Source organism: Protomyctophum parallelum (genome assembly GCF_964188405.1).
Source record: "Protomyctophum parallelum genome assembly, chromosome: 13".
NCBI lineage: Eukaryota > Metazoa > Chordata > Actinopteri > Myctophiformes > Myctophidae > Protomyctophum > Protomyctophum parallelum.
In genome coordinates, this window is record NC_139708.1 from 48,263,303 (window position 1) to 48,291,141 (window position 27,839).

The window sequence follows — 27,839 nt, forward strand, 5'->3', positions numbered from 1 at the left end:
ATTATTATTATATTTATTTATTATTATTATTATATTTTTTTAAGATATTTTTTTGCGGCTTACGCCTTTTATTGATTTTTGAAGGGACAGACAGTAGGCTGACAGGAAACGGGAGAGAGATGGGGGGATGACATGCAGTAAAGGCCGTGTCGGGTCCGGGAGTCGAACCCGCGGCACACTGCGACTGGATTACCAGTCCGGTGCCCAGACCGTTACGCTACGGCCTGGGCCTATTTATTATTATTATAATTCTTTCTTTTTTTTACTCCGAAATATTTCTCACCGAGAATGCGATATGCATATGCGATATGCATATGTTCATGTTGTGTTTACAATAATTTGAAAGTCCTGCAGACGGCAGAAGAGACAAACACAGTGACACACACACACACAGTATTTTTTATTGGCCTGAACTATTGTCTATATTCATACATTCATGAATCCACTTGCTGACCAGCTGTCACTATCAGTGTTGGGGAAGTTACTTTTAAAAAGTAAGGAATTATAGTTATCGTTACTTATCTAAAAAAGTAATTTGTTACTTTACTTTACATTAAATTATGAAAGTAACTACTTTACTTTACTTTACTTTACTTTAAAAAATAATAAAATAAAAAACGGCCGAAACCGAATACCGAATATAGGAACTTTTTTTTTTAAGCTAGATCTATAAAGAATAGGGTTGGGAGACTTGGGACTTCATTAAAAAACATCTAATTAATTGGAGGCTTTGTGATTAATTCATTTTAATCGCATATCAATAGGCCTATTTGACCTGATCGAGCAGTGAGCTTTTTTTCTACATAAGCATAGGCAATAAAACAAGTAGTAATAATAATAGTGATAATATTATTTATATAAAGCTTCTCTGAGTACTACAGACACTTTTCAAGGAGAACATGAGAAAACAAATAAAAACAACTTTATTAGAGAAAAACTGTGGAATGAGATAGCAATATTCCAGAGGTGGGTTTGAATTTATAGGTGGTGGCCTATACTCTAAGGTGGTGGCATGTCTCTTTTTGTCTGTTTTGGGAAGTGCATCGTTTTGACAGGTCTGCCTGAAACCTGCCTGAAACCCTGACCATTAAACACGGGCAGACGCAACGATACAGTCTGCCCGTGTAAACGCAGCAGCGAGTGTGACTGTGAGGGGTTGGGGAAGGGGATGGAAACTAACGTTAGCTCCCATGCTAGCTAGTAGCTTCCCTCGTCAACACTGCAGAACACCACCACAGATCGGATGGAAGCTGCAGCTGCTGATATCACGTTGCTTGTGCCCGTGGATGGGAAATAAGATTTAAAAGGCTATGGAAGCGTGGATGAAAGGCAAAGCAAAGATGTGTGCAATACATTTGTGTCGGATCTGCCTGTGCATTCCGTCTGCTGCAGTGCGCGTGTGTTCTGTCAACTTCTGTGTTGTGAGTCTGTCACTGGCTGCTGAATGCATAGTTAAATAGCGTCAAAAGCATGCGCCCTTCCTGCGCTGGAAGTAGCAGATCTACAAGTTATCTACCCGTCGCAATGCCCAGCGTGTTGGGCTTGTACATCTGTGTTTCTCCCGCAGTTTAGTTGAATTATATCGATTCACAACTTTATTTGCCCCCGGCCCCTTCACTTCAGCAGCACAGAGACGCTTGTATGATACTCACGGAGCTGCATGGCGAGACTTTTTTCACTGATCACATAAGTTGACATAACGCCATAACGCGGGTAACGCTCGCACAATAACTATAAGGCCGTTATGGAATGGGGAATGTAAAGCGTTAGGTTACAAGTTACTGCAAATAGTAATTACGTTATGTAACGTAACGCGATGTAAGGGCGTTAGTCACAACACTGGTCACTATTGGGCTTTCTTTTTCATTAACATTCTACGGCAGGCAAAATTGTGTCAAAAACAAACTTCCCTTATGCTTTAAGTAGCATGTGACATATAAACTAAGGGGTTTTCATGATTCTGAATCCATTCCAGGCATTAGTTTTACACAAAATACACTACTTGGGCTAAAAATGGCCATAGACGTCATGACAAATGTGATGAGGTCAGCACATTTTGGGCAAGTGGCTATGGCTATTTGACATGTCACATGCTACTTCATGCCTCCACCCCCTCATCTGAAAATATGTAGTTCCAGTGACCCCCCCCCCCACCCCCTCCTCCCAGAAGCAAAGATTTGAGTTAAAATGTTCACTCTAATAATTTATATTCAAAGATTTGAGGGACATTATCATGATTTTTCAAAAATAGCAGACCTACAAGCTCATAACGCGGCACCGAGTGCCGCGCTATGAGCTTGTAGATCTGCTATTTTCCAATAGCTAAAGTATAACATAATGCCTTAAAACACCAAAAGGGGTTCCCGCCCAGAATGGGTTAAAACATAATGGAAGTTTGACATCTTTGCCTGCCATAGGATGTTAATGGTCACAAGAAACCCCTATAAAAAAGCCCAATACTTTCAGCCGGTCAGCAAGTGGATTCATGAATGTATGTATATAGACAATATTTTAGGCCAATAAAAAAAGACTATATTCCCACCCGTCAACCTCGACTGCCGGACTACTAGACAAGGAGATTAAATGGGAGGCTATTGTGCAGTCAAAGTTACCAATACAAGCTAGTTAATTCAGCATTATTTTATTGACCGGTCAGGCCGGTATGGTAGGCCTCAGGCCTAGCAATATAGGCCTCAGGCCTACCATATCTGGCCCACATTCAAATATGTGAGTGAGAACACGTGAGTGAGTGTTTGTCATTCCGATCTCCCACATATTTCTATTGACTGGCTTTTATCTCTCAGCCAAGGCTGTAATTGTCTGCAACACGCACACGCCTGAACATGCACTGCGTGCCAGACTGCGTAACGCGCTTGACCAACTACAATGTGAAAGCAAAACCAGCCAACAATGTTACAACTGCAGCCCTGAAGTCTACCAAACTATACAGTAGGTGTTAAAAAAAACTCTGTATAAAATGTCAATAGTGAGAGATACTCACGTCCTTGAATGAGATGAGGATTGAACCGATCTTCTCCACCATGTTTCACTCTGTAGGAAGTAGAACAACAAAGCATCAATGTCTGACTGTCTAACACAACGTCTCCACTATAGCTGACACTAGCCTACAGTGTTTCACTCTGTAGGAAGTAGAACAACAATGCATCAATGTCTGACTGTCTAACACAGCGTCTCCACTAGCTGACACTAGTGTTTCACTCTGTAGGAAGTAGAACAACAATGCATCAATGTCTGACTGTCTAACACAACGTATCCACTATAGCTGACACTACAGTGTTTCACTCTGTAGGAAGTAGAACAACAATGCATCAATCATCACATGTCTGAAAATAGTAAAATAGTGGTGATGCCCCACAAACATTACCCACACATAGTAAAAGGTTCTGCTGTAAACCGGGCTCCACAACAGGGTCTACTCACTTGAGATTATCCAGCCCAGCAGAGAGCAGCATCTTCATTCCTGACTCATTCACCATGTTGAGACTCACGTCCAATTCTCTCAGATGGAGGGAGGGATTAGAAGTTAGAGCTGAGGCCAGAACTTCACAGCATCTCTCTGACAACCAGCAGTTCTCCAGTCTAAATGAAGAATACAACCAGATGAGAGAGAGAGAGAGAGAGAGAGAGAGAGAGAGAGAGAGAGAGAGAGAGAGAGAGAGAGAGAGAGAGAGAGAATGTGATTCACATTGCATGTGAATTATTGCATGTGAATCACATTGAATGTGGATCACATTGGCATGTTCTAAGGGACCACTTGGAATTTTATGAAAAGGGGGGCCTGGAGGAAAATAGGGGAGGGTGATGCCTTTCTAATTGTAGTCAGAGGGAGGGTGATGCCTTTCTAATTGTAGTCAGAGGGAGGGTGATGCCTTTCTAATTGTAGTCAGAGGGAGGGTGATGCCTTTCTAATTGTAGTCAGAGGGAGGGTGATGCCTTTCTAATTGTAGTCAGAGGGAGGGTGAGCTAATTGTATTTCTAGTCCAAGGGAGGGTGATCCAATTCTGATAATAAAATAGTCTGGGTTTTTATGTACATGTTTTACTGCAGCTTTTTATTTATTTAATCAGACTTTGTCTAATAATACCCCTCTGTTGCTTTCACTTGTAGAACGAACACACACACACACACACACACACACACACACTCTCGAGTCTACAAGTCTGTCCGTCTTTCTCTCTCTACTCTGCCGATGCGAACGGAAATAAAAGCCTGGCTACTGAAGGATAGTCTGTCTCAGTCCCTCATATCTCTGGACACTTTCTTCATACTGAGCAAGCACAGAAACGCTATTGGCCCATTTTGGACTGTGGTTGATTTAAAAAAGGCTTCTAAATCCTAACATTATTCTGAAAAACCTATGTTTCTATGTCAGTGGTGCTCAACCTTTTTTATGTCAAGAACCCCCAGAATTCTCTCTATTGGGCCACGGACCCCCATCTGAAAATATGTAGTTCCAGGGACCCCCCCAGAAGCAAATATTTTAGTTAAAAATGTTTGCTCTGAAATATATATTCAATGATTTGCGCCACATTTCAATAGCTAAATTATAACATAATGTTTAAAACACCAAAATGGGTTAATTAAGCTATGCTACCACGCTTTCATATATGGAGTATACGGTTGTCTACGAGCATACTGTACGCGTAGTTAGCACCATTAGGTACCGTTAGCCTAGCTACTTTTATAAACGTAGATAGCAGCGAAAAAGTTAATATAAATATCATTCAAAACTAGGGGATGACACTGACAACAAAACACATTGAACCACTCAGAGGTGTTTAGGTTTTAAATGTGGTATCTCAGCATAAAGACTACATACATTAGTCACTGCATCTTATCAATATTATGGTCAGTGTGAGTTACCATGATATTAACCTCATCCACTCTTCAAATACTACCACCATCATAACTACATTATAAGCACTTACTATAACAGAACTTTACTTAACCAAATAAAAATAAAAATGTTAAATGAATCTGACCTGAGAGTCTCCAGACAACAGTTTGTGCTCTTCAGTGCAGCACAGATCAGATCCAGTCCAGAATCCTTCAAGCCGTTTCCACTCAGGTCCAGTTCTCTCAAATGGGACGGATTGGAGCTGAGAGCTGAAGCCACAACTTCAACGTGTTCCTCTCTGAGGTCACAGTCAACAAGCCTGTAATTACAGATTCAATGTAAAATCAGAGATGATCAAAGCAGAACAGACCATGTTCACTGTCAAGGAGGTTCCCTGTGGTCCTGTCTGAAATGTGTGTGTGAGTGTGTTTGGATACTTTTCTAACTAAGCAAATAGGGGCAGTGAGTAACACATATTATTATATATAACACATATTTAAATGTGCTCATAACTTTCCACTGTTCTCATTTGATTGTAATACAAACATTAAATAATGAAAACAATCCCAACTCGCTGCTGTTGTTCCACTCTATGGTGTTAGAGATAACTGAAATTCAGGATCAGGACCACACGTCCGATGCAGCTACCTCCACCTCCTATCAGCCACCTCCAATCAAGCCACCTCCACCCATATATAACCAACCCATCCAACCCCTGGTTCTCCCCCCGTTCTCGCTTTCGTCGCGAGAACACGCAACGGCAACGCCAAGTCGCCAAACTCAACAACAGAAATACATGACAGTGCAGTGATATACAACTACTCGGCCGGCGGCTCATTCATCTCACCTCAAGCCGGTTCCTCCTTTCTACCCATCAGTTGTAGCTTTCAGATTAAGTCCCAGGCCAGGTATAGATACATCCATGGAAGGAATGCGTTCTCTTCGTTCCCGTCATCTGCCACGGCCGTTCCAACATCGTCGCTCCAAACAGTCCTTACTCCTCGTATGGTTCGTATGATCGTATCTTCCCCTCGTATGGTTCGTATCATCATTTGTTCGTTGGTTTGATTGATTGATCGGCGGTCAGCACGCAGCTGTCCCCATTCTCCGCGGATCGCGCGCCAGCGATTGTTATCGTAACTATTGTGCTTGTGAATCAGTGGACCATGACACGGTTAACACAACTCTTCTTTACTTTCAAACTCAGAGTAATAATAACAACACAGCAACATCCCACACTCATGTTGTATATCAGACCGAAGTACTAGATCCCAGATAATGCCGCGCCCCCAATCATCACAAGGCAACACAGGAACATGCAATGAGCGCAGCACCATCAAACATCGAAATATTTATTAACAGAATTTATAAGCAAATAATTTATTTATAAGCAGAATTACAGTACATTTCAAGCACAACTCAATACAAAGACTGTTAACCGTGAGTGGACGACCCAATTAAGCATTATACTTGTTTACAACAGGGTCCACCATGTCCAATTCATCAAACAGTCATTGCACTTCACACTCATTCGCCCAACAGGGATTCGTTCGGCCCACGTCATTTGCACGACTCGCACCTCAAATTAAAATATACTAATTCATCAATAAAAAATCTATTAAATTGATTGATTAAATTAAAGCAAACACATAAACAGTGGCGTCATCGGCACCGGATCTCCCCCCCCCCCCCCCCCCCCCCCGCAGCTGCAGCGGTCAGGGTCCAGGCTTAACTCAAGTTGCTACTAAAGACCGGTTTTCTTTAATTATCATCGCTAAATACGGTCGAAGGGAACTGTCAGGCCTCTATTCTGGTGGCAGCACGTAATGCCTTCTTCTTCTCCCCCGAGCCCATTCCTGTCTTGCAGATATCGCAGTCGGGCACCGAGATGCCGGCGCCCCCCACTGTCCGCAGAGGCCGTCATCAGCCAGCCTCAGCAGAGACGGCCGGCACCGAGATGCCGGCGCCCCCTATTGACCACAGAGGCCACAGACATCAGTCAGCCCAGCATAGACCGCCGGCACCGAGATCCGGCGCCCCTACCGTTCACAGAAGGCAACATCAGTCAACCGTAGCAGGGACAGCCGGCACCGAGACGCCGGCGCACCCTACTGCCCACAGAGGCCACAGACGTCAGCCAGCCCCAACAAGGGCCACCGACACCGAGACGCCAGCACTCCCTACTGCCCACAGAGGCCACAGACGTCAGCCAGCCCCAACAAGGGCCACCGACACCGAGACGCCAGCGTCCCCTACTGCCCACAGAGGCCACAGACGTCAGCCAGCCCCAACAAGGGCCGCCGGCACCGAGACGCCAGCGCCCCCTACTGTCCGCCGAGACCGACATCAGCCAGCCCCAGCAGGGATCACCGGCACCGAGATTCCGGCGCCCCCTACTGCCCACAGAAGCCGCAGACAGCCATCAGCCCCGGTAAGGGATGCCGGCGCCCCCTGCTCCCATCCCAGTCTACACAGGCAGTTCGCTACAGTACGGGGAGCCAGGCACCGAGACGCCAGCACCCTCGTCCTCATCTCAGGCACCGAGATGCCAGCACCCTCGTCCTCATCTCAGGCACCGAGATGCCAGCACCCTCGTCCTCATCTCAGGCACCGAGATGCCGCACCCCCCGCCCTCATCCCAGGCACCGAGATGCCACTACCCCCCGCCGTCCATCACAGTCTACAGAAGCAGTCCACAGCACGGGAAGTCAGGCACCGAGATGCCACTACCCCCTGCCGTTCATCCCAGCCCTCGGCCCAGAGTTCCTCCTCCCCCGGCACAGCGCCGTCTCCCTCCTCCGGGCCAGTGTCGTCTCCCTCGGCACAGCGTGCCTGTCCTCCCAGCCAGTGTCGTCTCCCTCTGCACAGCGTGCCTCTCCCCCAGCCAGCGTCGTCTCCTCTGCACAGCGTGCCTCTCCTCCCAGCCAGCATCGTCTCCTCGGCACAGCGTGCCTCAACCCACCCAGCCAGCACCGTCTCCTCGGCACAGCGCGCCTGTCCTCCCAGCCAGTGTCGTCTCCCTCGGCACAGCGTGCCCGTCCTCCCAGCCAGTGTCATCTCCTCGGCACAGCGTGCCTCAACACACCCAACCAGCGTCGTCTCCTCGGCACAGCGTGCCTCTCTTCCCAACCAGTGTCGTCTCCTCGGCACAGCGTGCCTCTCTCCTCCAGGCTAGCGTCGTCCCCCTCTGCACAGCGTGCCTCCCTCCTCCCGGGTCAGTGTCGCCCCCCTCCTCCGGGCCAGCGTCATCCCCCGGCACAGCGCGCCTCTCCTCCGGGTCAGCGTCGTCTCCCCCGGCACAACACTCCTCTCCCTCCGTGCAGCGTGCCTTCCCCCCTCCCAGGATCACCCGGACCCACCACCTAGCTATCTCCTCAAGCAGGTCCTACCAGATGCTCATTGGGATCCGACTCCTACAAGCTACGGCCCAAGCATCCGACACCACACTCCAACGTCACCTGGACCCATCACCTCCAGGTCATTTCCCAAGCATCTGATGACGCTCGCCCACCCGTATCCGTCACCTCCAGGCTGTCCCTCGAACAGCTTCGTCCCACGTTCATCGGATCCTTCACGATCCGGTATCCCTCAATCAGCCCACGCGGTGGTCCGATGCTCATTTGGACCCGTCTCCCCCGCCCCAAACCCAGCCACGCCAAACGCCTTCTCTGCCCGTGCCATCCTAATTTCGCCATTGTCATCACAAGGTTCAACTCCGGCTCCGTCTCTTCGCCCACTGGAACGGCATCTCCTTCCACGAAGACCACCTCACCTACCCGCAAGACATTAACCCATCCACAGAAGCCGTTCTTTATGCCGATTTTGGGGGTCTCTACAGCACCAGATGGTCCGCCGGCGGACGAACCCCGGAGCCGCAGGAGCCACGAATGGTCTCACCAATCAATCCCAATCCACTCGGACAACACAGCCGCCATCAATATCGTCGTCACAGGCCGCTCCCACTCCGTCTACCGTGCCATCCATGGGCCATCTCATCTGGCACCCAGGTTTACATCAGTTCCTCCCCCACGTCACTCACGTTCCGGTCATTCCACGCCTTCACCGACAGCAAGTCCAGACGTCGCGCCTCTCCATGCAGGCCCCGATCCAACTCCAGTTCCCCGCGTCTGGCGCCGACATTCAACCCGGAAACCTCGCCTTTCTCCAGTCTCTCCACCAATGTTCCCTCTAATTATTTTTCGGTCTGAGCAAACACTCAAACCTCCTGAGCAGACATCAGCAACTACTGAGCAAACATACGTCACCTTGACACCAACTATCCAAACGTTACATAATGCGAAGTGAGCGCCCCTCACTTCACAAAGGTGTGATTTTTTTCTTTTTTCCAAATGGATTTTGGTATACGAGTGAATCAATGAATAGTTACATAAGGTTACGCAAGTTACAATTTTTTTATTTTATATCAAGGTGGTAGGCTAGCATTTTTTAGAAATATTCAGTTATCAGTGGTTCTCAACCTTTTCAGGCTGTGACCCCCCAAAGTAATCATATTTGAACTGGGGACCCCCCCACCCAGACAAGCAACAGAATGGTTCCACAGATAAATATTGTGAAAATAGCCAATCTACAGCTCGTTGTGAACTTGTAGATCGGCTATTTTCACCAGTTTGACCAGTTTTTATAGCATGGTTTGCTGCTGATTACTTTTGATGCAGTAATGGTATTTTTTCTTTTAGAGCCTTTGAGGTATTATAAAAGTCTTAAAAGTCCTTAAATTGTCACTTCACTGTCATCTGGGGTCCTCCCCCCACCCCCAAATCATGTGGAGACCCACAGGTTGAGAACGACTGGTATATGGATAGCCTACTAATTGTGCATTACTTGGGGGGCATGAGAAACCGTAAACACTTTATTGGGACACACACACACACACACACACACACACACACACACACTAAGACCGAGTTTGTTGGTGTCTGTCAACTCCTATAGTTTCTCAGATTGTCGAACGTCAACAGCCCCTACTACGCCAGCTAGCAGAGGGATTGATTGAAGAAAGCTGTATTAACAGATTGGATAATAATAATAATTACAGAGAGATGTTCCATATGGGACTAGACCGCTAGAGATTAATGTTAACTTCCACATGTTGTTTCATTCACAAGTACACTGGACAGCGGAGGCTTGTTGTGCTGTAGTGATAACAACGTTAGCTAACCAGCTAATGCGAAGCTAACGTTATTCCCCCTCTCCTTGTTGCGCACAGCCGCACTTCCATCCGTTCGCCTTTTAAATCTAAATGTCCCATCAACGCACGGGTCCAAGGCGCAACGCGATCTTATCTGGTTCTTGGGGTTTCACACACTGACTGCACTGCAGTGCTGCCTGCTCCTTACGTCTAAGGTCCTCACTCCTCACTCGCCGCGCAGACGGCGCACTGGGCGCAGTATACACAGGAGGAGAGGAGAGGAGAGCAAAGAGTCAAAAAAGGAGGGGAGGAGACCTGTCTGTCGCCTCGCCTGTGTGTGTAATCTAAATAAACTGACGTAAATAGAAATAAAGTGTGGGCAAATGTCGACTCGGGATAGGTATTATTACTGTAATGTAGATGATACTCGGGGGGAACACTTTTTTCTTTTAAAGAAAACTTTTTTTACACCAGCGTCGGTGTCTGTGCGCGACAGATTTCAGTTGTGCGCGAGAGCATTTGGCCATGTGCGCGCGCGCGCACAGGCGCACGTTAGGGGGAACATTGCTCTCCACTCCTCCCGGATCCACATCATCAACAGTCGAGTCAGCTCGGCAGAACTTCGCCACTCCCATAACCAAACCAACTCATCGTCGCCACCATCCACCTCATCTCCATCGACCTCCAGAAACCTGCACGAGTCCCTCGTCACCTGCCCCTCGCCACAGACCTTCCGGTCACACGCATATGAATTCTCCACTCAAGATACCGCTCCCCCCCTTCGTCAGTCGAACCCCAGGTCGACTACATCAAACACTCAAGACTACCCTAACCTCAAGCTAAGCTCACCCGTCCTCTTCCCCGGAAACCAGTCGATCCCGAACCCTCCAAACTGCCCTCGACCTTCCATACCAGAAGTCCCAGAGTTATTCTCCTTCAGATCCCCCTTCACTTTCAAGTCCGGCCGCGCTGCCTCCAGACGTGGTTCATCCAACAACTCCACAACATACTTGCTCCCTCCGGTATCTCCCCCACACACTACTCAGGCCATTCTTTCAGGACCGGCGCAGCCACCCCCTCATCCCGTAACAGCATCCCCGACCACCTGATCCAAACCATGGGCCTCTGGTCCTCCCAGGCATATCTCCGTTACATCAGACCAGATCTGCAAGATCCGAAGGCCGCCCCATCTCGTCTCCTTTAATGAAGCTTTTGGGGGTCTGACGTGCCTCGGGAGCATGCCGGATCCCCGAAGCTTCCCCACCTCGGCTTAAATCCCAGACGCCGCCGATCACCCTGCCGTCGTACTCATAACCATGCCCTTCCTTCCTGTTTTCAATAAATGGTTAAATGTTTCCATTGGTGGTGTGGTCCTTGATAGTGAAATGGCAGTGAAGTGAAGAAATGTTCTGTCAACAGATTAACAGTCTGTACGACCGCATGCCATGGCAAAATCACCCTGATGTCACTAAATATACTAAACACAAATCACACTTGAATTGGATTGCAATACTAATATATAAATATTAAGTGAGGGTCTCTCTCTTTGAATGAATGAATGAATGAAGTATATAGTGATCTAACATGTTAACATTGACACTACTAACCTGGCTGTTGTGCAGTTCTTCACAGCTGGGACCAGTCTCCGTCGCCCCTCCTTTGATGTGTTGTATTTCTGCAGGTCCAACTCCTCCAGAACCTCTTCTGACATCTGCAGCATGGAGGCCAGAGCTGAACACTGGGGCACAGTGAGTTCCTTCCCTGAGCTGTTCTCTGACTCCAGGTACTGTTGGATCCCCAGAATGACTGACGGGTCGTTCATCTCCATCAGACAGTGGAAGATGTTGACACATCTGTCAGGAGAGGCATAACGATCATTCATCTCCTTCAGGTTGTTGATGACTCTCTGGATCTCCTCTGGACTGTTATCTGTCTGACCCAGCAGGCCTCCTAACAGACTCTGGTTGGACTGCAGTGAGAGACCATGAAGGAAGCGGACAAAGAGGTCCAGTTGACCACTCTTACTCTGCATGGTTATCTTCATAGCAGCCTTCAGGAAGTCAGACAGGGAAATGTCACTGTTGAAACGGCGGCCTCCCAGGAATGTCTTCAGGACCTCCGTGTTCTTCTGAGTGAAACAGTGGGACAGGTAGACTGCAGCCATAACCTCCTGGATGCTCAGATGAACGAAGCAGTAGACCGTTTTGTGGAAGAACAAATCGTCTTCTTTGAAGAAACTTGTGCAAAAGCCCAAGTTCTTCAAGTCCACGTTCACATCAAGACCACACGCCTTCAGGTCCTCCTCATAGAAAATGATGTTGCCTTTGAGCAGTTGGTGAAACGCCAGCTGGCCCAGCTTCAGAAGAACTTCTCCTGCATACTTTATGAGCTTCCCTCTGTCTGCCTCGCCTTGTTCAGGATTCTGCCGCTGTATCTCACCCATCAGGAAGTGGCAGAACAGCTCAACCAGGGTTTTGGGCAGCCTGACTGTCGTCCCCATGTTCTTCACCATGTTCTTCACAACGGTAGCAAGGATCCAACAGAAGACTGGGATTTCACACATGGTGAGGAGCATCTTTGATTCTTTGATCTGTAAGAAGATTGAACTGGCCTGGTTCTCATCACTAAACGTCTTCTTGAAGAACTCCTTCTTCTGGTCATCTCTGATGAACCCTCGTACTTCTGTCATCCTGTTTACAAACTCCTTAGGGATCTGATTGGCTGCTACAGGTCGCGAGGTTATCCAGATGAGAGCAGAGGGGAGGAGCTTCCCCTTGATGAGATTTACAAGGAGATCTTCTACTGGGTAAGAGTCGTTGACATTCATGAGGCCAATTTCTTTGATGAAATCAAACTGGAAATTATTTTCATCATAACCATCCAGAACAAACATGATTTTGAAGGCGCTGTTGCTGTAGTCTCCTGACTTCTGCAATTTAGTGAAGATACATTTAAGAACGTCTTCCTCGATAAATCTGGTTTCCTTGATGCAGCAGTGAATTAGCTGTGCCAAAGTAAACTTCTGTCCCTTGAGCAGATTTAACTGCCGGAACTTGAGCGGGAACACGAGGTGTGGGTCTTGGGGGAAACATCTCTTGGCCCAGTCAAACAAAAATTTGTGTAAGAGGAACGTTTTCCCAATTCCTGCACAGCCAACGGTCAGCACTGTTCTTATGATTCGTCCAGAAAGGTCTTTGAAGATTTGACCGAGTTGGATTTCCTCTCTTGCCTTCTTCATCTCCATCTGTCTGACCTCATGATGGCGGTGGATGTCTGTTCTTTCGATGTCTACATTGTAGAGCGGAGCGAAGACGTTTTCAAAAACGTGTGTGCCCAAATTTACCCTCAGATATGTGCTGTTCATGTTGCATTGAAGCTGCTCTTCATAGTCAGTGATGTGACGATATCCTGGTGTTCTCTTCAACAGACCTGTAGCGAACAAAGCAATTCTATGTTTAACAGCCTTGTCTCTCGACACACACACACACACACACACACACACACACACACACACACCTCTCAGTTTGGCGGCTCTGTGTCGTCTTTTCTTCTCTTCTTCTGTCAAAGCTGAAATGTCTGAAATGTGAGACAGTGATTTGTCAGTGAGATGTGAGACAGTGATTGGTCAGTGAGATGTGAAGCAGTGATTGGTCAGTGAGATGTGAGACAGTGATTGGTCAGTGAGATGTGAGGCAGTGATTGGTCAGTGAGATGTGAGACAGTGATTGGTCAGTGAGGAGACACTATAGGATCATTCTCGTCTTCACATAATGACACAGAGATGGATGGATTTATATCAATATAGATTGTAAATAATTCTAGTTACAAATAAATTAAAGACTCACGAGGTTTCTTGTTCCAGATTAAAGTTGCCAGTGCTACTGCGTACATGAAGAGAGTAACAATAATGCCCTTTCTTTGTCCTCTGCCTGTTGGTCCTTTAGGAGCTGAAAGACAGAAATATAAAACATAAATAGAAAAGAAAATCTCTGAACATTATTTTAATTCCCCTGCGAATGCTTCCTAGTAAAACAGGAAGTGAACTTCCGGGTTGCACCATCTAGCTCCACCCCCCTCATAGAGTTGTGGGAGGACCTTTAGCATGCTGTAGGACCACCCATGAGGTTTGGGACCTTTAGCATGCTGTAGGACCACCCATGAGGTTTGGGACCTTTAGCATGCTGTAGGACCACCCATGAGGTTTGGGACCTTTAGCATGCTGTAAGACCACCCATGAGGTTTGGGACCTTTAGCATGCTGCAAACTGGAGTTATGGCCGTTTGAAGCCCAGCCAATAGGATTCAATGATGATAGTCCCCCTAGCAACCCCTCAAGGACCCCCTTGGGGGTCCCCGGACCGCACTTTGATAACCACTGGCATGGCTGGCAAATGGGAGGAGACATGATGTGTGACAGTAGGGCTATGTGTGCCATAGACTACAAGGCCCAGCATGCTTTGCATGCATCAGACTTCCGGGGACTAGTAAACAAGGGTTGTACTACTAGCTACTAGCTGTGTCCCGTGTCCTGTCATTTAACAACATGGATGGAAACCCCTGGGCAATGTGTGTCCTGTTATTTAACAACATGGATGTAAACCCCTGGGCAATGTGTGTCCTGTTATTTAACAACATGGATGGAAACCCCTGGGCAATGTGTGTCCTGTTATTTAACAACATGGATGGAAACCCCTGGGCAATGTGTGTCCTGTTATTTAACAACATGGATAGAAACCCCTGGGCAATGCGTGTCCTGTTATTTAATAACATGGATGGAAACCCCTGGGCAATGCGTGTCCTGTCATTTAACAACATGGATGGAAACCCCTGGGCAATGTGTGTCCTGTCATTTAACAACATGGATGGAAACCCCTGGGCAATGTGTGTCCTGTCATTTAACAACATGGATGGAAACCCCTGGGCAATGTGTGTCCTGTTATTTAACAACATGGATGGAAACCCCTGGACAATGTGTGTCCTGTTATTTAACAACATGGATAGAAACCCCTGGGCAATGTGTGTCCTGTTAATTAACAACATGGATGGAAACCCCTGGGCAATGTGTGTCCTGTTATTTAACAACTTGGATGGAAACCCCTGGACAATGTGTGTCCTGTTATTTAACAACTTGGATGGAAACCCCTGGGCAATGTGTGTCCTGTTATTTAACAACATGGATAGAAACCCCTGGGCAATGTGTGTCCTGTTAATTAACAACATGGATAGAAACCCCTGGGCAATGTGTGTCCTGTTATTTAACAACATGGATGGAAGCCCCTGGGCAATGTGTGTCCTGTTATTTAACAACATGGATGGAAGCCCCTGGGCAATGTGTGTCCTGTTATTTAACAACATGGATGTAAACCATGTGTGTGTGAGCGAGCGTGCCCGTCGGCAGGGGGGTAAACTGGCTCTCTCTCTTGACCATGAACACACGCTGTTAAGTTACAGTCTGTGACTAAGAAAGACTACGTTTCCTGTTTAGTTTTCCTCTTTAGAAATGTTTTCGGAACCGGTCGGAACCGGTAAAATGACACGGATTATTATTATTATTTTTATTTTTGATCTGTGCAGAGCTCTGGACCAAGGACCAGATGGAGGAAACGCATGGACTCACTGGCCTTGGAACGTCTCGGGATCCCCCAGGAGGAAGTCACTAATGTTGCTCTGGAGAGGAATGTCTGGCGGAGCTGTTGCCCCCGTGACCCGATTATGGATAAGCGGTTGAAGATGGATGGATGGATGGACAACAACCACTATATTAATGATCAGTATGTCCTACAGCTTTAACCCCATTTTGACCTGAGATCAGATTCTAAAAATGTCTTCTACATCCTGACAGTTTTCTGAAAAAGCTATGTTTCTATGTCAGTCGTTCTTCAATTTTTCAAAAATAGCAGACATACAAGCTCGTAGCACGCTATTTTTCAATAGCTAAAGCATAACATAATGCTAACACCAAAAGGGGTTCCCGCCCAAAGTGTGTTAATACATTATAATTGCCCTCTATAACTAAAACACCTAAAATATTTTTTTTATTTCATAAATTGATAATCTTTCACTCAATAGGGGGAACTCCTGTTGCAAGTTGATGATGCCATGTGTCCTTGCATGGTCTAGCCCTATGGAACGTATGGAATGCTTTGTCTTATTAGACAGGGTTCATTTTATGTCCAAACATCTGAACTACCCCTAACACGCACGCACGCACACACACACACACACGCACGCACGCATGCACGCGCAAGCGCGCTCGCACACACAATCAGTAAACTACGTACTGTAAAGCGGGTTGTCTACAGCCTCGCTGTGCTCCACACTGAACCAGTTCTTTATCGCACAGGATATTCTTTGAACTTTTCTCCCTTCCTCGTCGTTGCTAATCGTCACCGTCCAGGAGTCGGGTCCGCTCCATTCCTCATCGTTGTAGAACCTGGTCTCGTTGGGTTTGGGTCGAGTCCATTTCTCATCGTGGAACCTCCATCGATAGGTGACGGCCGACTCTGTGACGTCTCCGATGCAGTGCAGCGTGCAGTTGCTGGAGTTGGAGTCACATGGTGCCACGATGGTCAGGTCTGGATCTGGGACTCTCTCTGTTGAGGAGACAGAATGAGTCACATGGTGCCACGATGGTCAGGTCTGGATCTGGGACTCTCTCTGTTGAGGAGACAGAATGAGTCACATGGTGCCACGATGGTCAGGTCTGGATCTGGGACTCTCTCTGTTGAGGAGACATAATGAGTCACATGGTGCCACGATGGTCAGGTCTGGATCTTGGACTCTCTCTGTTGAGGAGACAGAATGAGTCACATGGTGCCACGATGGTCAGGTCTGGATCTGGGATTCTCTCTGTTGAGGAGACAGAATGAGTCACATGGTGCCACGATGGTCAGGCCTGGATCTGGGACTCTCTCTGTTGAGGAGACAGAATGAGTCACATGGTGCCACGATGGTCAGGTCTGGATCTGGGACTCTCTCTGTTGAGGAGACAGAATGAGTCACATGGTGCCACGATGGTCAGGTCTGGATGTGGGACTCTCTCTGTTGAGGAGACAGAATGAAGACGGATCACAATTACTGCAGGTAAGTCTTGTTGTGAGTCATACTTACTCATCTCTTTAAGCAGGTAAGTCTTGTAGTGAAGTCTGCCGTTGATCTCCACAGAATACCACCCGATGTCTTCTACGGTCATGTTGTGGATGACCAGCCGTCCGGTGTGTGGGTCCAGTGTGGAGCGGTGTTTAAACGTCCCGTAGTAATCCAGACCATGACCCCGATACCACTCCGCTACCAGGTTGCCTCCGCGCAGCCACAGGATGCTGGTGAGGGCTTCAGGAACAGAGCGGTGGTCTGGAAGCAGTTCCACGCGGATGCCTCTGCCTCGTGGTGGAAGGTACGTCACCTCATGGGTTGCTTTATAATTACATACAGTATTAACCCATTTAGACCTGAGGACGATTCTACAAATGTTTTCTAAATCCTGACAGTTTTCAGACAATCCTGTTTCTATGTCAGCGGTTCTCAACGTTCTTCATGTCAAGGACCCCAACAATTATTATGTAATTGGCCGCCGACCCCCATCTGAAAATATGTTGTTCCAGGGACCCCACAGAAGCAAAGATTTTAGTTAAAAACTTTCGCTCTGAAAGAATATATATATTCAAAGATTTGAGACACAATCTTTGTGCCGCGCTACGAGCTTGTAGATCTGCTATTAAGCACGATAGCAGAGCTTGTAGATCTGCTATCGTAGCGCAGCACCGAGTGCCCCGCTACGAGCTTGTAGATCTGCTTTTTTTTAATCTTGAAAATCTCATAGAATATATCAGTGCGTTTTGCATCCCAAAACGCACTTTATAGTTTTGGGCCGCAATACACCAACAACCTCTGCGTCCACGGGATGCACTACTGTACTCCAGCATCGAGTGTCTCAACAAAACCTGTGTTTTCTCTGGCCCCATCCCTGCCCTGTCCAAGAGCGCCGAGCACTTTAGCAGGCTTCACAGTCTGCAGGAATGGCTAAGAGCTTTTTGTATTGCAACGGGTCATGGCTTCATTGACAATTTCTGGACTAGAAAAAACCTTTACAAACCGTCTTCACCCAAATACTACAGAAATTAGACAGCTCACCATGAATTTCATCCGCCATGTTGCCTTCAAGAAATGATGCCTATCACAGCATGATTCCACTATAGTCTCCATACCTTGCAATAACGAGCATCCTCTTGAAAATCATGCTGATATTCCACTCTCCCTTTCCATCCCCTTTGACCTCTTGACCCCTGACTCCACATCCCTCTCCTGCCCTCTGCCCATCACCGTTCTCATCAGGACTAGACCCACTCCATTCAATTTAATTTCCACTCCACGCACAGTCATTCCATCAAACCTTAGTCTCATTCCTTGCCTCCCCTTAGCTCCTCCCACTAAGTCTGTTCCACTTAAAATGGCCTTAATCAATGTGAGGTCAGTTTGCAATAAGCCTTTTGTTTTACGAGACTTTTTTAACTCTCACCACCTTGATTTTCTGTTTTTAACAGAGACGTGGCTGAAAGAAAAAGATAATGTAAACAAGCTCTGTCCCACTGCCTGCAACATCATTAACTCCCCTAGGACCTCCAGCCGTGGAGGCGGTTTAGACGCTGTATTCTCCAAGCGGTTTACTTGTCGCTCTGTGGACATAGATACTTTCAAAACCTTCAAAGCACTCTTACTTAGAATTGGTTCCACAAAATCCCTCTTTGTTTTATTGTGTTACCGTCCACCAGGCTCTAAAAGCGAGTTTTTAATCGAATTCTCAGAATTGTTATCCTCGGTTGTTGTGAAAGTGGATAATTTGTCACTGATTGGTGATTTTATCTTTCATATTGACAATCCCAACAACAACTCAGCTACTGAGTTCATGAGCATGACACAATCACTCAACCTAAGTCAGCATGTTTCCGGGCCGACTCACAATCAAGGCCATACACAAGGCCTGAACCTCAACATCCTAAGTGTAGGTGAATATATTGTTTTTAACATTGATTCTATTGCTGAGACCCAACCCATCACTCGTTTAACCTCCTCTCGTCATCTAAATAATTCCTCTGTCACTAAGTTTTCCTCTGTTGTCTTAGACCTCTCTAAGGACACTTTAATGCCAACCAACACCAATGACCTCGTCTCCCACTTTAACACTCTTTGTTCATCTGCCCTAGACTTAGTTGCCCCACTTAAAACAAAAAAGAAATGTGTTAGCTCTGTCAATTCTTCCCCATGGATAAATGACGACATCCGCAGCCTTAAAAGGGAATGTAGACAGGCAGAACGGAAATGGGAAAAAATCCAGGGACACTGCTCATTTCACTCAGATGAAGGAACTCCTGACTGCCTTTAATCAGAAGATCGAGGATGTAAGAACCTCATACTACTCTAATTTAATCAACATAAAAAAAAAAAAAAAAAAAGGCCTTTTTTCCGTCATCAACACCTTGGTCAACCCAGCCCCTCCTCCAGTTCCTGTCTTCTCTGATGAGGACTGTGAACATTTTTTATCATTTTTCCTAGACAAAGTTGATACCATGAGGTCGAAAGTCTTAGCCACACTCCATTGGCTGCCCAAAAATCCTTTTAACTACTTTTAAAGCCCTACATGGACTGGCCCCAAATATATTTGTGATCTTCTGCCCCCCAAGGTCAATGTGAGATCCCTGCGATCCTCTGACAAAGGCCTCCTAATGGTTCCTGGGACTAAGCGAAAGACAATGGGTGACCGTGCCTTTGCAGTAGTTGCACCTGCTCTATGGAACGCCCTGCCTTGCACTTTAAAAAACGCTGAGTCTGTAAATATTTTTAAGAGTTTGTTGAAAACTTTTTTATTTCGGAAACATTTTCCTGATGTTATTTGACTTGATTATGTTGTTCTTATTTGCTTGTTTTAATTATGATTGATTTTATTGTGTTCATTGTACAGCACTTTGTAACATTGTTAAGAAAGGTGCTTTATAAATAAAATGTACTTACTTACTTACTTACTACTCAACATGCACAGTAATAATAATCCACGTGAAAAAGAAAATCGTGGAGAAAAAGAATTGCGGTAAAACAATAATCTACGGACACTCAAATTAACTCAAATCTCAAATGAAGGTTCCGTGGCTCAAATGGGTCCGAGAGGCTAAACCTCATCAAATGGGTCTGAGAGGCTAAACCTCATCAAATGGGTCTGAGAGGCTAAACCTCATCAAATGGGTCCGAGAGGCTAAACCTCATCAAATGGGTCCGAGAGGCTAAACCTCATCAAATGGGTCCGAGAGGCTAAACCTCATCAAATGGGTCCGAGAGGCTAAACCTCATCAAATGGGTCTGAGAGGCTAAACCTCATCAAATGGGTTAGTGGCTTAAAAGTTAGTGGCTCAAAAGTTCGTGGCTCAAAAGCCGAATACATTATGGGGCCTTGTTGAAAACCCACCGTCTTAAAGAATAAAATAAAAACATTATTTGGTTAACAAAGAACAGGTCTTACCAACGTCGAGCTGGATGTCAGCGCTCATGCCCATCTCTGGCACCGAGCAGCGGTAGATTCCATGGTCCGACAGCCTGACCCTGGACAGCTTCAAGGAAATGACACCCCCGGACAGATCCGACAGGAACATGGTCGCTCTCTGCCTGTCAATGGTGGAAAGCGACTATAAGTAATTTTACTTAAGTATACTGTAAGTAAGTACAATTTTGAGGTATTTGTACTTTATTTGAGTATTTCCAATTACCGGTACTTTTACTTCTACTCCACTACATCTCAGAGCCAAAATGTCGTGCTTTTACTCCCACTACAATTATTTGAAAACTTTAGTTACTACTTTGGAGATTTAAATTTTGATTAGAATACATATACATTAACCACTTCAACCCTATACATTCTGGCCATTTGGAAACGCGACGCATTGAGAGCTTGTAGATCGGCTATTTTCAATAGTACATTTTGATGCAGATACTTTTGTACTTTTACACTAGAGATGTCCCGGATACTTTATCGGTATCGCAAAAGTATCGGATCGGCCCTTATTTTGTCATATTGGGTCATATCGTTATCGGCAAATATGCCAGTCTAACCAGCGATCCGACACGGGGGTATAGGGCAGGTAAATATAATGTTGGGACATGTGGAGTTTGCTTTGGAGTTGCCCAAACTGCAAGGGCACATTTGAGTGAGGGGTCTGCTATAAACACAACACCAGATATATAGCTATAGCTATAAACCCTATTTCCGCTCGGTGGACTTCAAAATACAATGTAAGATATCTTTTCTTTTTTATTATTATTATATGTTATTCTCTGTTATCGGTATCGGTATTGGGACATCCCTACGAATTTAGTACAACTATTATATGTATCATTTTATCATATTATACAATAATAATAATATATATAATATATATACACAAAATGTATCATATATCATATCAATATAGTACAATTTAGAACTAGCCTACTTTGTTACAATGAAGTAGGCTAGTTCATGATTTAGGTTGTTATTAGAGAAAGTGAAAGATTAGTGTTAATTTTTCTTCATTTGTTGCTTTCTTTCGTTTTAGGGATTTTAGCGGTTTTTGACAGGGGGGGCGGGGGCATTCGAGCATGGGTCTAAATATGTATTATTTTACAAAATATTATGGTGATTTCTTTTTTTATTATTTACTATAGTCCTAATAGACCCCAGGAAATTACATCTGGCGACAAAAGATCACAGGATCTACTGAATGTGAAGGTGGATCACAGGATCTACTCAATGTGAAGGTGGATCACAGGATCTACTGGATGTGAAGGTGGATCACAGGATCTACTGAATGTGAAGGAGGCCTACTGGGGGGAAGCCACACAAATATGTCAGTTTGACACATTCAGTAGATCTCGTGATCTTTTGTGGCCAGATGTAATTTCTTGGGGTCTAGTAGGACTATAGTAAATAATAAAAAAATGAATCACTACAACATTTTGTAAAAAAAAATACATATTTAGCCCCATGCTCAAATGCCCCCGCCCCCCTGTTAAAAACAGCTAAAATCCCTAAAATGAAAGAAAGCAGCAAATGAAGAAAAATGTAACACTAATCTTTTACTTTGTCTAATAACCTAAAACATGAACCTAGGTTGATAAAAACTAAAGTTGTCCTTAAAGTAAAACAATTGAGTACTTGTAAGCCGGGTTCTGGTCCTCGGTGAGGTACTGCCCCAACTGGACAGCGACGACAAGCAGGTTCTGGTCGTCTCTGGTCCACTTCACCGTTCCCCAACTCTGCATGCTGATTGGTGGGTCGATGTGACATGGGAGGATGGCCACGCCTCCCACACCGACCAGCACGGGTCGAGAGGAGCCAATCACGTGGCTAAATCCAATCACCTTAGATTCTTAAAGGGATTGTGACATAAAAATAAAAATTAAAAGATTTAGAATTATTTTATTTTATTTTGATTATTTTATAGTTATGTTAACTTTATGAACTAAAAACAAATATATTGGACATAAAAAAGGACAATAACATTTAGTAATCAATCATTTCTCAGTATTGTGATATTAACCTGAGGGCTACATTAAGTGAAGGTGGGGGCCTCATGTGGCCCCCGGGCCACCAGTTGATATTAACCTGAGGGCCACATTAAGTGAAGGTGGGGTTAATATCAACTGGGTGGGGTTAATATCAACTGGTGGCCCCCAGCCGGGCCACCAGTTGATATTGACCTAATATTAATATTTCAGTTAAAATATAGCAAAAATAGCTGATCTACAAGCTCAAAATGTGTCGCAGTGCGACGTGTTTTGAGCTTGTAGATCAGCTATTTTTGCTACAACAGTAATATGCACTATAGTGGCCCTCTGGAGTGAGTGTGGAACTTTAGTGGCCCTCTGGAGTGAGTGTGGAACTATAGTGGCCCTCTGGAGTGAGTGTGGAACTTTAGTGGCCCTCTGGAGTGAGTGTGGAACTATAGTGGCCCTCTGGAGTGAGTGTGGAACTATAGTGGGCCTCTGGAGTGAGCGTGGAACTATAGTGGCCCTCTGGAGTGAGTGTGGAACTATAGTGGCCCTCTGGAGTGAGTGTGGAACTATAGTGGCCCTCTGGAGTGAGTGTGGAACTTTAGTGGCCCTCTGGAGTGAGTGTGGAACTATAGTGGCCCTCTGGAGTGAGTGTGGAACTATAGTGGCCCTCTGGAGTGAGTGTGGAACTATAGTGGCCCTCTCCATCGTCAAAGTTGCCCATCCCTGCTCTGACAGAGACGTAGAGTTCTTAGGGCCTAAATCACCTAATCCTAAATAAGATAAATCCGGCCATATGTGCTGACCTCATCACATTTGTGATGACGGCTATGGCCGTTTTCCTCCCATTAATATATTTTTTGCTAAATTAATGCTTGGAATGGATTCAGAATCATTAACACTCATCTTTTACTTTCTCTAATAACAACTTAAAACATGAGCCTTGGTTCACACACACACACACACACACACACACACACACACACACACACACACACACACACACACACACACACACACAAAATAAACAGGTGATAATTTTCAACCTGATCTGTCAATCCTTAACATTCCGTCTGGTTTGAAAATGGAGTCTGTTCTCACCATAGAGCAGGGTTCCCCAATTAGCGGAAAATTTATTGGGGAACCCTGCCATAGAGTAAAGAAGGATATAGGCCGTGTTGGGACCCATGAAAAAGTGCTTAGAAAATGAGTTTCGTTCCCATGTCATGGGCACTACTCATTCAATGCATTTCTTCATAGATAATACCCTTCGACCTGCTTTTTACTAACACTAACATTACAAAGATGCCCAGAACATCGAGATGAACCCGTTTAGTTTATGGCTGCTCCAACAGTACTGGCAACATTCCAAAAAAAAAAAAAAACGTAATGTCAAAATATCCACCGCGGGGTCTGAGACCAGAGCCATTGAGTAATGGTTGAGACAAAGCAGTGAAAGGTCATACTAAGCATTTAAAGGAGAATTACATGCTAAAAGGCTTTCTTACATTTCTTACCTTTCTTTGTAGTCGTTAGGTCCCCACCAAAGAGGTCCAGGTGGTTTTTTTGTGCAAAAACTCCTTATTGGCTATTTCCCCTACCATAAGCCCTCAATGAATTGCATTGAATTGAATGGGAATTGAATGGGGCTATGGGGTGTTGTGCTAATTCGCCTATTTCCATCGAAATAAGTAGTAAAGTGTGCCGCTTGGGTTATTATTTACATTATGAAGAGAGGATATATACAAAACAATTATAATTTTGAGCGATGGAAATAAGCGAATTAGCACAACACCCCATAGCCCCATTCAATTCCCATTCAATTCAATGCAATTCATTTAGGGCTTATGGTAGGAGAAATAGCCAATAAGGAGCTTTTGCACAAAATAACACCTGGACCTCTTTGATGGGGACGTAACAACTACAAAGAAAGGTAAGAAAGCCTTCTAGCATGGAATTCTCCTTTAAAGTAGCATTTAAATGACTCAATGGCTCTGGTCTCAGACCCCGCGGTGGATATTTTGACATTCCTTTTGTTTTGTTTTTTGGAATGTTGCCACTACACCTCTGAACAGACAACCCTGCAGTCTCACATACTGCAGTATGCCCGAGAAATTCTTAGATCTTAGAGCCATGCCACCAAACCATGCCCCCCCCCCCCCCCCCCCCCCCCCCATCAACACAAGCTTCTGCAAGCAGCTGTGACTGGATAGATAGGATTTGAAGACATTGGAGAAGTTTAAAAAAAAGCATGATTCTAACTGTATTGCCCAGGGTGTCAAGTGTATGAATGCCTTGTTTAGCATGTAGAATAGATGACATCATCAAACATCAAACCCAATGTCCACCTGGTATGCAAACTGAAGGGGGCCAATGTAGTCACTCACCATCGGTGAGTGACGATTTTATACATGTGGTGGGGAGCTCAGAGTGGAAAGTAGGCTTTCTAATAACACAAGCCGCCTTTGTATTGGTGAGTATAGGTAAAACGTATTTATATTTCCGCAACAGAGGAGAGGCTGGTCTGCATTTAATGCGAGCGCAGGAAGACAACAGTCCCATAGCTCTAATGAAGGCAGTAGACTAGATCTACTGTATACTATACTATACTATACTATACTATACTATACTATACTATACTATACTATACTATACTATACTATACTATACTGTTACGCCAACACCTATGTATGGGCGATTGGGCGTACATACTGTAGGTGGTTCTGGACAACTACCTATCCAATCAACTCGACATCGGACATAAAAATGTAACTGGAGTCAGCAGCAACGCACATGCCGAGTTTGAAGTTGGTCGGTTGAACGATTTTCGAGATACGTCTACTAGATAATATTAATGAGTGCTCAAAGCGCTTTACAATGGTTCATTCATTCATTGGGAGGTGAAGCGGCGAACAGTCGACGCCAGCGTCCTCACTTCCCACATTCACACACCGACGGTGGCGAGCTCACACCGACCCACTCATTGGAGGCAATGTAGGGTTCAGTGTCTTGCCCAAGGACACTTCGACAGGAGGAGCCGGGATTCGAACCGCCGACCCAGGGATCATTGGACGACCTGCTCTACCTCCTGAGCCACAGCCACCCATGATGGACGGCTGGAGACACAGACATGGATGGACTTGTATATGCACGTACAGAGATTTTGTGCATTCATTATTTAATACTCTTATCTGTATCAATAGGAATGTGTATATTAGAGTGTTCTTCGATGTAATCATACATCAGAGTATTTCAATGTGTTTAAAATAGACACGTTTTCAAAAGTTCACTCGTTTTCCCATAGGGTTCCAGACACACCCAATCATAATGATAAACATTCCAACGTGTTTGTATTGGTCCAAAAACATGACGGACACAAAGTTTGCATGTGTAGCTCATCTGGTTTTACAGCCAAAACTGTTTTAGTTAGCAGCCATTGAGGTCGCGATGGCGACCCCAAAGGTCGCCAGCTGTACATTAATGTCAGATGCTGTGACACTTTGTGATACTTGAATAAATGTTTCATACCATATGTTGTAATAATTCTGACCTTTATTGCATTTGTCTTTAGTCTTGTCCATTCTTTGCATTATTCAATTTAGGGGGGTGTGGTAACAATTTGATAGATTTGTAGCCTTTGTGGGCCGAGGTGCACTGCTTTTCTTTTCTACCTTTCATTACAAAGTAGGTTATGAAAATGTTTATGTATGAAATATAAGCTTTTGGCTACATTTACTAGGTGTATGCTTCATGTGCTGTGTGCCAATCACTTAAGTTGAAGCATTTTCTTTAACAAATTTGCTACATTTCATGATCTAGATTCACATATGAGTAAACTATGGCACCAGTACTTGTTTCAGATGTTAGGTATATGTATTTATGACATTTGAGAAAGATTTTGTGTTGCCAAAATATTACAAGCAGCACAAGATTTTCGTTTTTTTGGTTATATAGGCTACTTTTATATACATCTCTGGCCTGTGACAAAATACCGCAGGATATTATGAGTAGAACTTTTAACCAGAAGTCCAGAAGGGTATTATCTATGAAAAAATGCATTGAATGTGTAGTGCCCATGACGAGGGAACGAAACTGAACGAAAAGGGACCTCACAATATGGCCTTATCTGTAACTGAGTATTCAAATGGAACCAAATGGACCCTTACGGGTCTGTAACTGCATGTACAGTATGAGTGTACAAATGGAACCAAATGGACCCTTACAGGTCTGTAACTATGAGAGTGAAACACATGGAACCAAATGGACCCTTACAGGTCTGTAAATATGAGAGTGAAACACATGGAACCAAATGGACCCTTACAGGTCTGTAACTATGAGACTCTGAGACAGTCACACAATAATAAAGCTTTATAAATAAATATGAAACCCTTGTACAAACAAGGGTCACACACACACACACACACACACACACACACACACACACACACACACACACACACACACACACACACACACACACACACACATACACACGGGAACAAAAAAACGAATTTAACCCACTTTTTGTTTTACAAAAAAACTATGATGCGAATTAATTCAAGTCCAGTTGGAATAATCCGTTTGGGGACGAATCAACACGACTTGTTAAAACAGCCACACCCTGAAAAGGTCTAGTTTTCAGACCGTATAGTAAAGTCTAAATATAGTAAATGTAAACAAAGTCTTACCTGTCACAGGTGTGTTGCAGCTCAACAGAACCACCAACATGTAGAAACTCAACCACATCCGAGACTTTAACATTAAAACTGTGTTTACTGTGAACAACACGGACCCCGAGCAGACATCCATCTTGTTGTAGCCTTCTCTCTTTTTGGGTTTTAGACACGTTGTTGTTGTTGAAACATTTAGTTTCAATTTCAGCCGCGGTTTGTCGAACAAGAAAGACCAGTTTCTGCAAAAGTGGCAAAGTGAACTCAATAGTATGACATCATGTGACATCTATGTTGAATACAAACAAGAGTTCAAACTAGAAAAATACCTTCTATGTGAAAACCGTAAGTATAGACAGGCTATTTGCAACCTTAGGCTAAACAACACAAGAATCCCAAAGGTCATCGGTAGATATAAAGGATTGGAAATAAGTCAGAGGATTTGTAACCTATGTAATGAAGCCAGAATTGGAGAGGAGTGTCATGTTTTGCTGGAATGTAAGAATACTGGCATTATTTCAGGCAAAAATACATGCCACTTTATTTTTTTACCCACCCTTCTATGTTTAAATGAATTGCATTACTAAAATCTGATAAACTAAAATTAATCGATAAATTGGGTGCTTTTCTTCCACTGTACAAATAGGGAA

At 45.0% G+C, this 27,839-nt stretch overlaps 2 protein-coding genes and 1 long non-coding RNA gene across 3 annotated transcripts in view; all 3 read right to left on the reverse strand.

Moving 5' to 3' along the window:
* Positions 1–13,245, reverse strand: part of LOC310868729 (protein NLRC3-like) — a gene marked incomplete at both ends in the record, with an annotated part of 171,643 nt that extends 158,398 nt beyond the window's left edge. Inside the window, one exon of the mRNA XM_083779189.1 lies at positions 11,606–13,245. Coding sequence (XP_083635315.1) covers positions 11,606–13,245 — 1,640 coding nt within the window. The remainder of the gene's footprint in view (positions 1–11,605) is intronic.
* Positions 13,246–13,338: 93 nt separating this feature from the next.
* Positions 13,339–13,956, reverse strand: LOC310869176. Its single transcript, XR_014570133.1, has 3 exons — positions 13,853–13,956; positions 13,524–13,574; positions 13,339–13,436 (listed from the first exon to the last, which is right to left on the reverse strand). It is a non-coding gene; the product is annotated as an uncharacterized lncRNA (long non-coding RNA).
* Positions 13,957–16,279: 2,323 nt separating this feature from the next.
* LOC310868730 (butyrophilin subfamily 1 member A1-like) lies at positions 16,280–27,346 on the reverse strand (the record flags this gene model as incomplete). Its single annotated transcript, XM_083779190.1, has 6 exons — positions 27,208–27,346; positions 22,182–22,395; positions 20,514–20,656; positions 17,117–17,419; positions 16,633–16,663; positions 16,280–16,559 (listed from the first exon to the last, which is right to left on the reverse strand). Exons 1-6 carry the CDS (start codon positions 27,326–27,328, stop codon positions 16,280–16,282), a joined length of 1,092 nt encoding a protein of 363 aa, XP_083635316.1. The 5' UTR covers positions 27,329–27,346.
* Between the last annotated feature and the right edge of the window lie 493 nt (positions 27,347–27,839).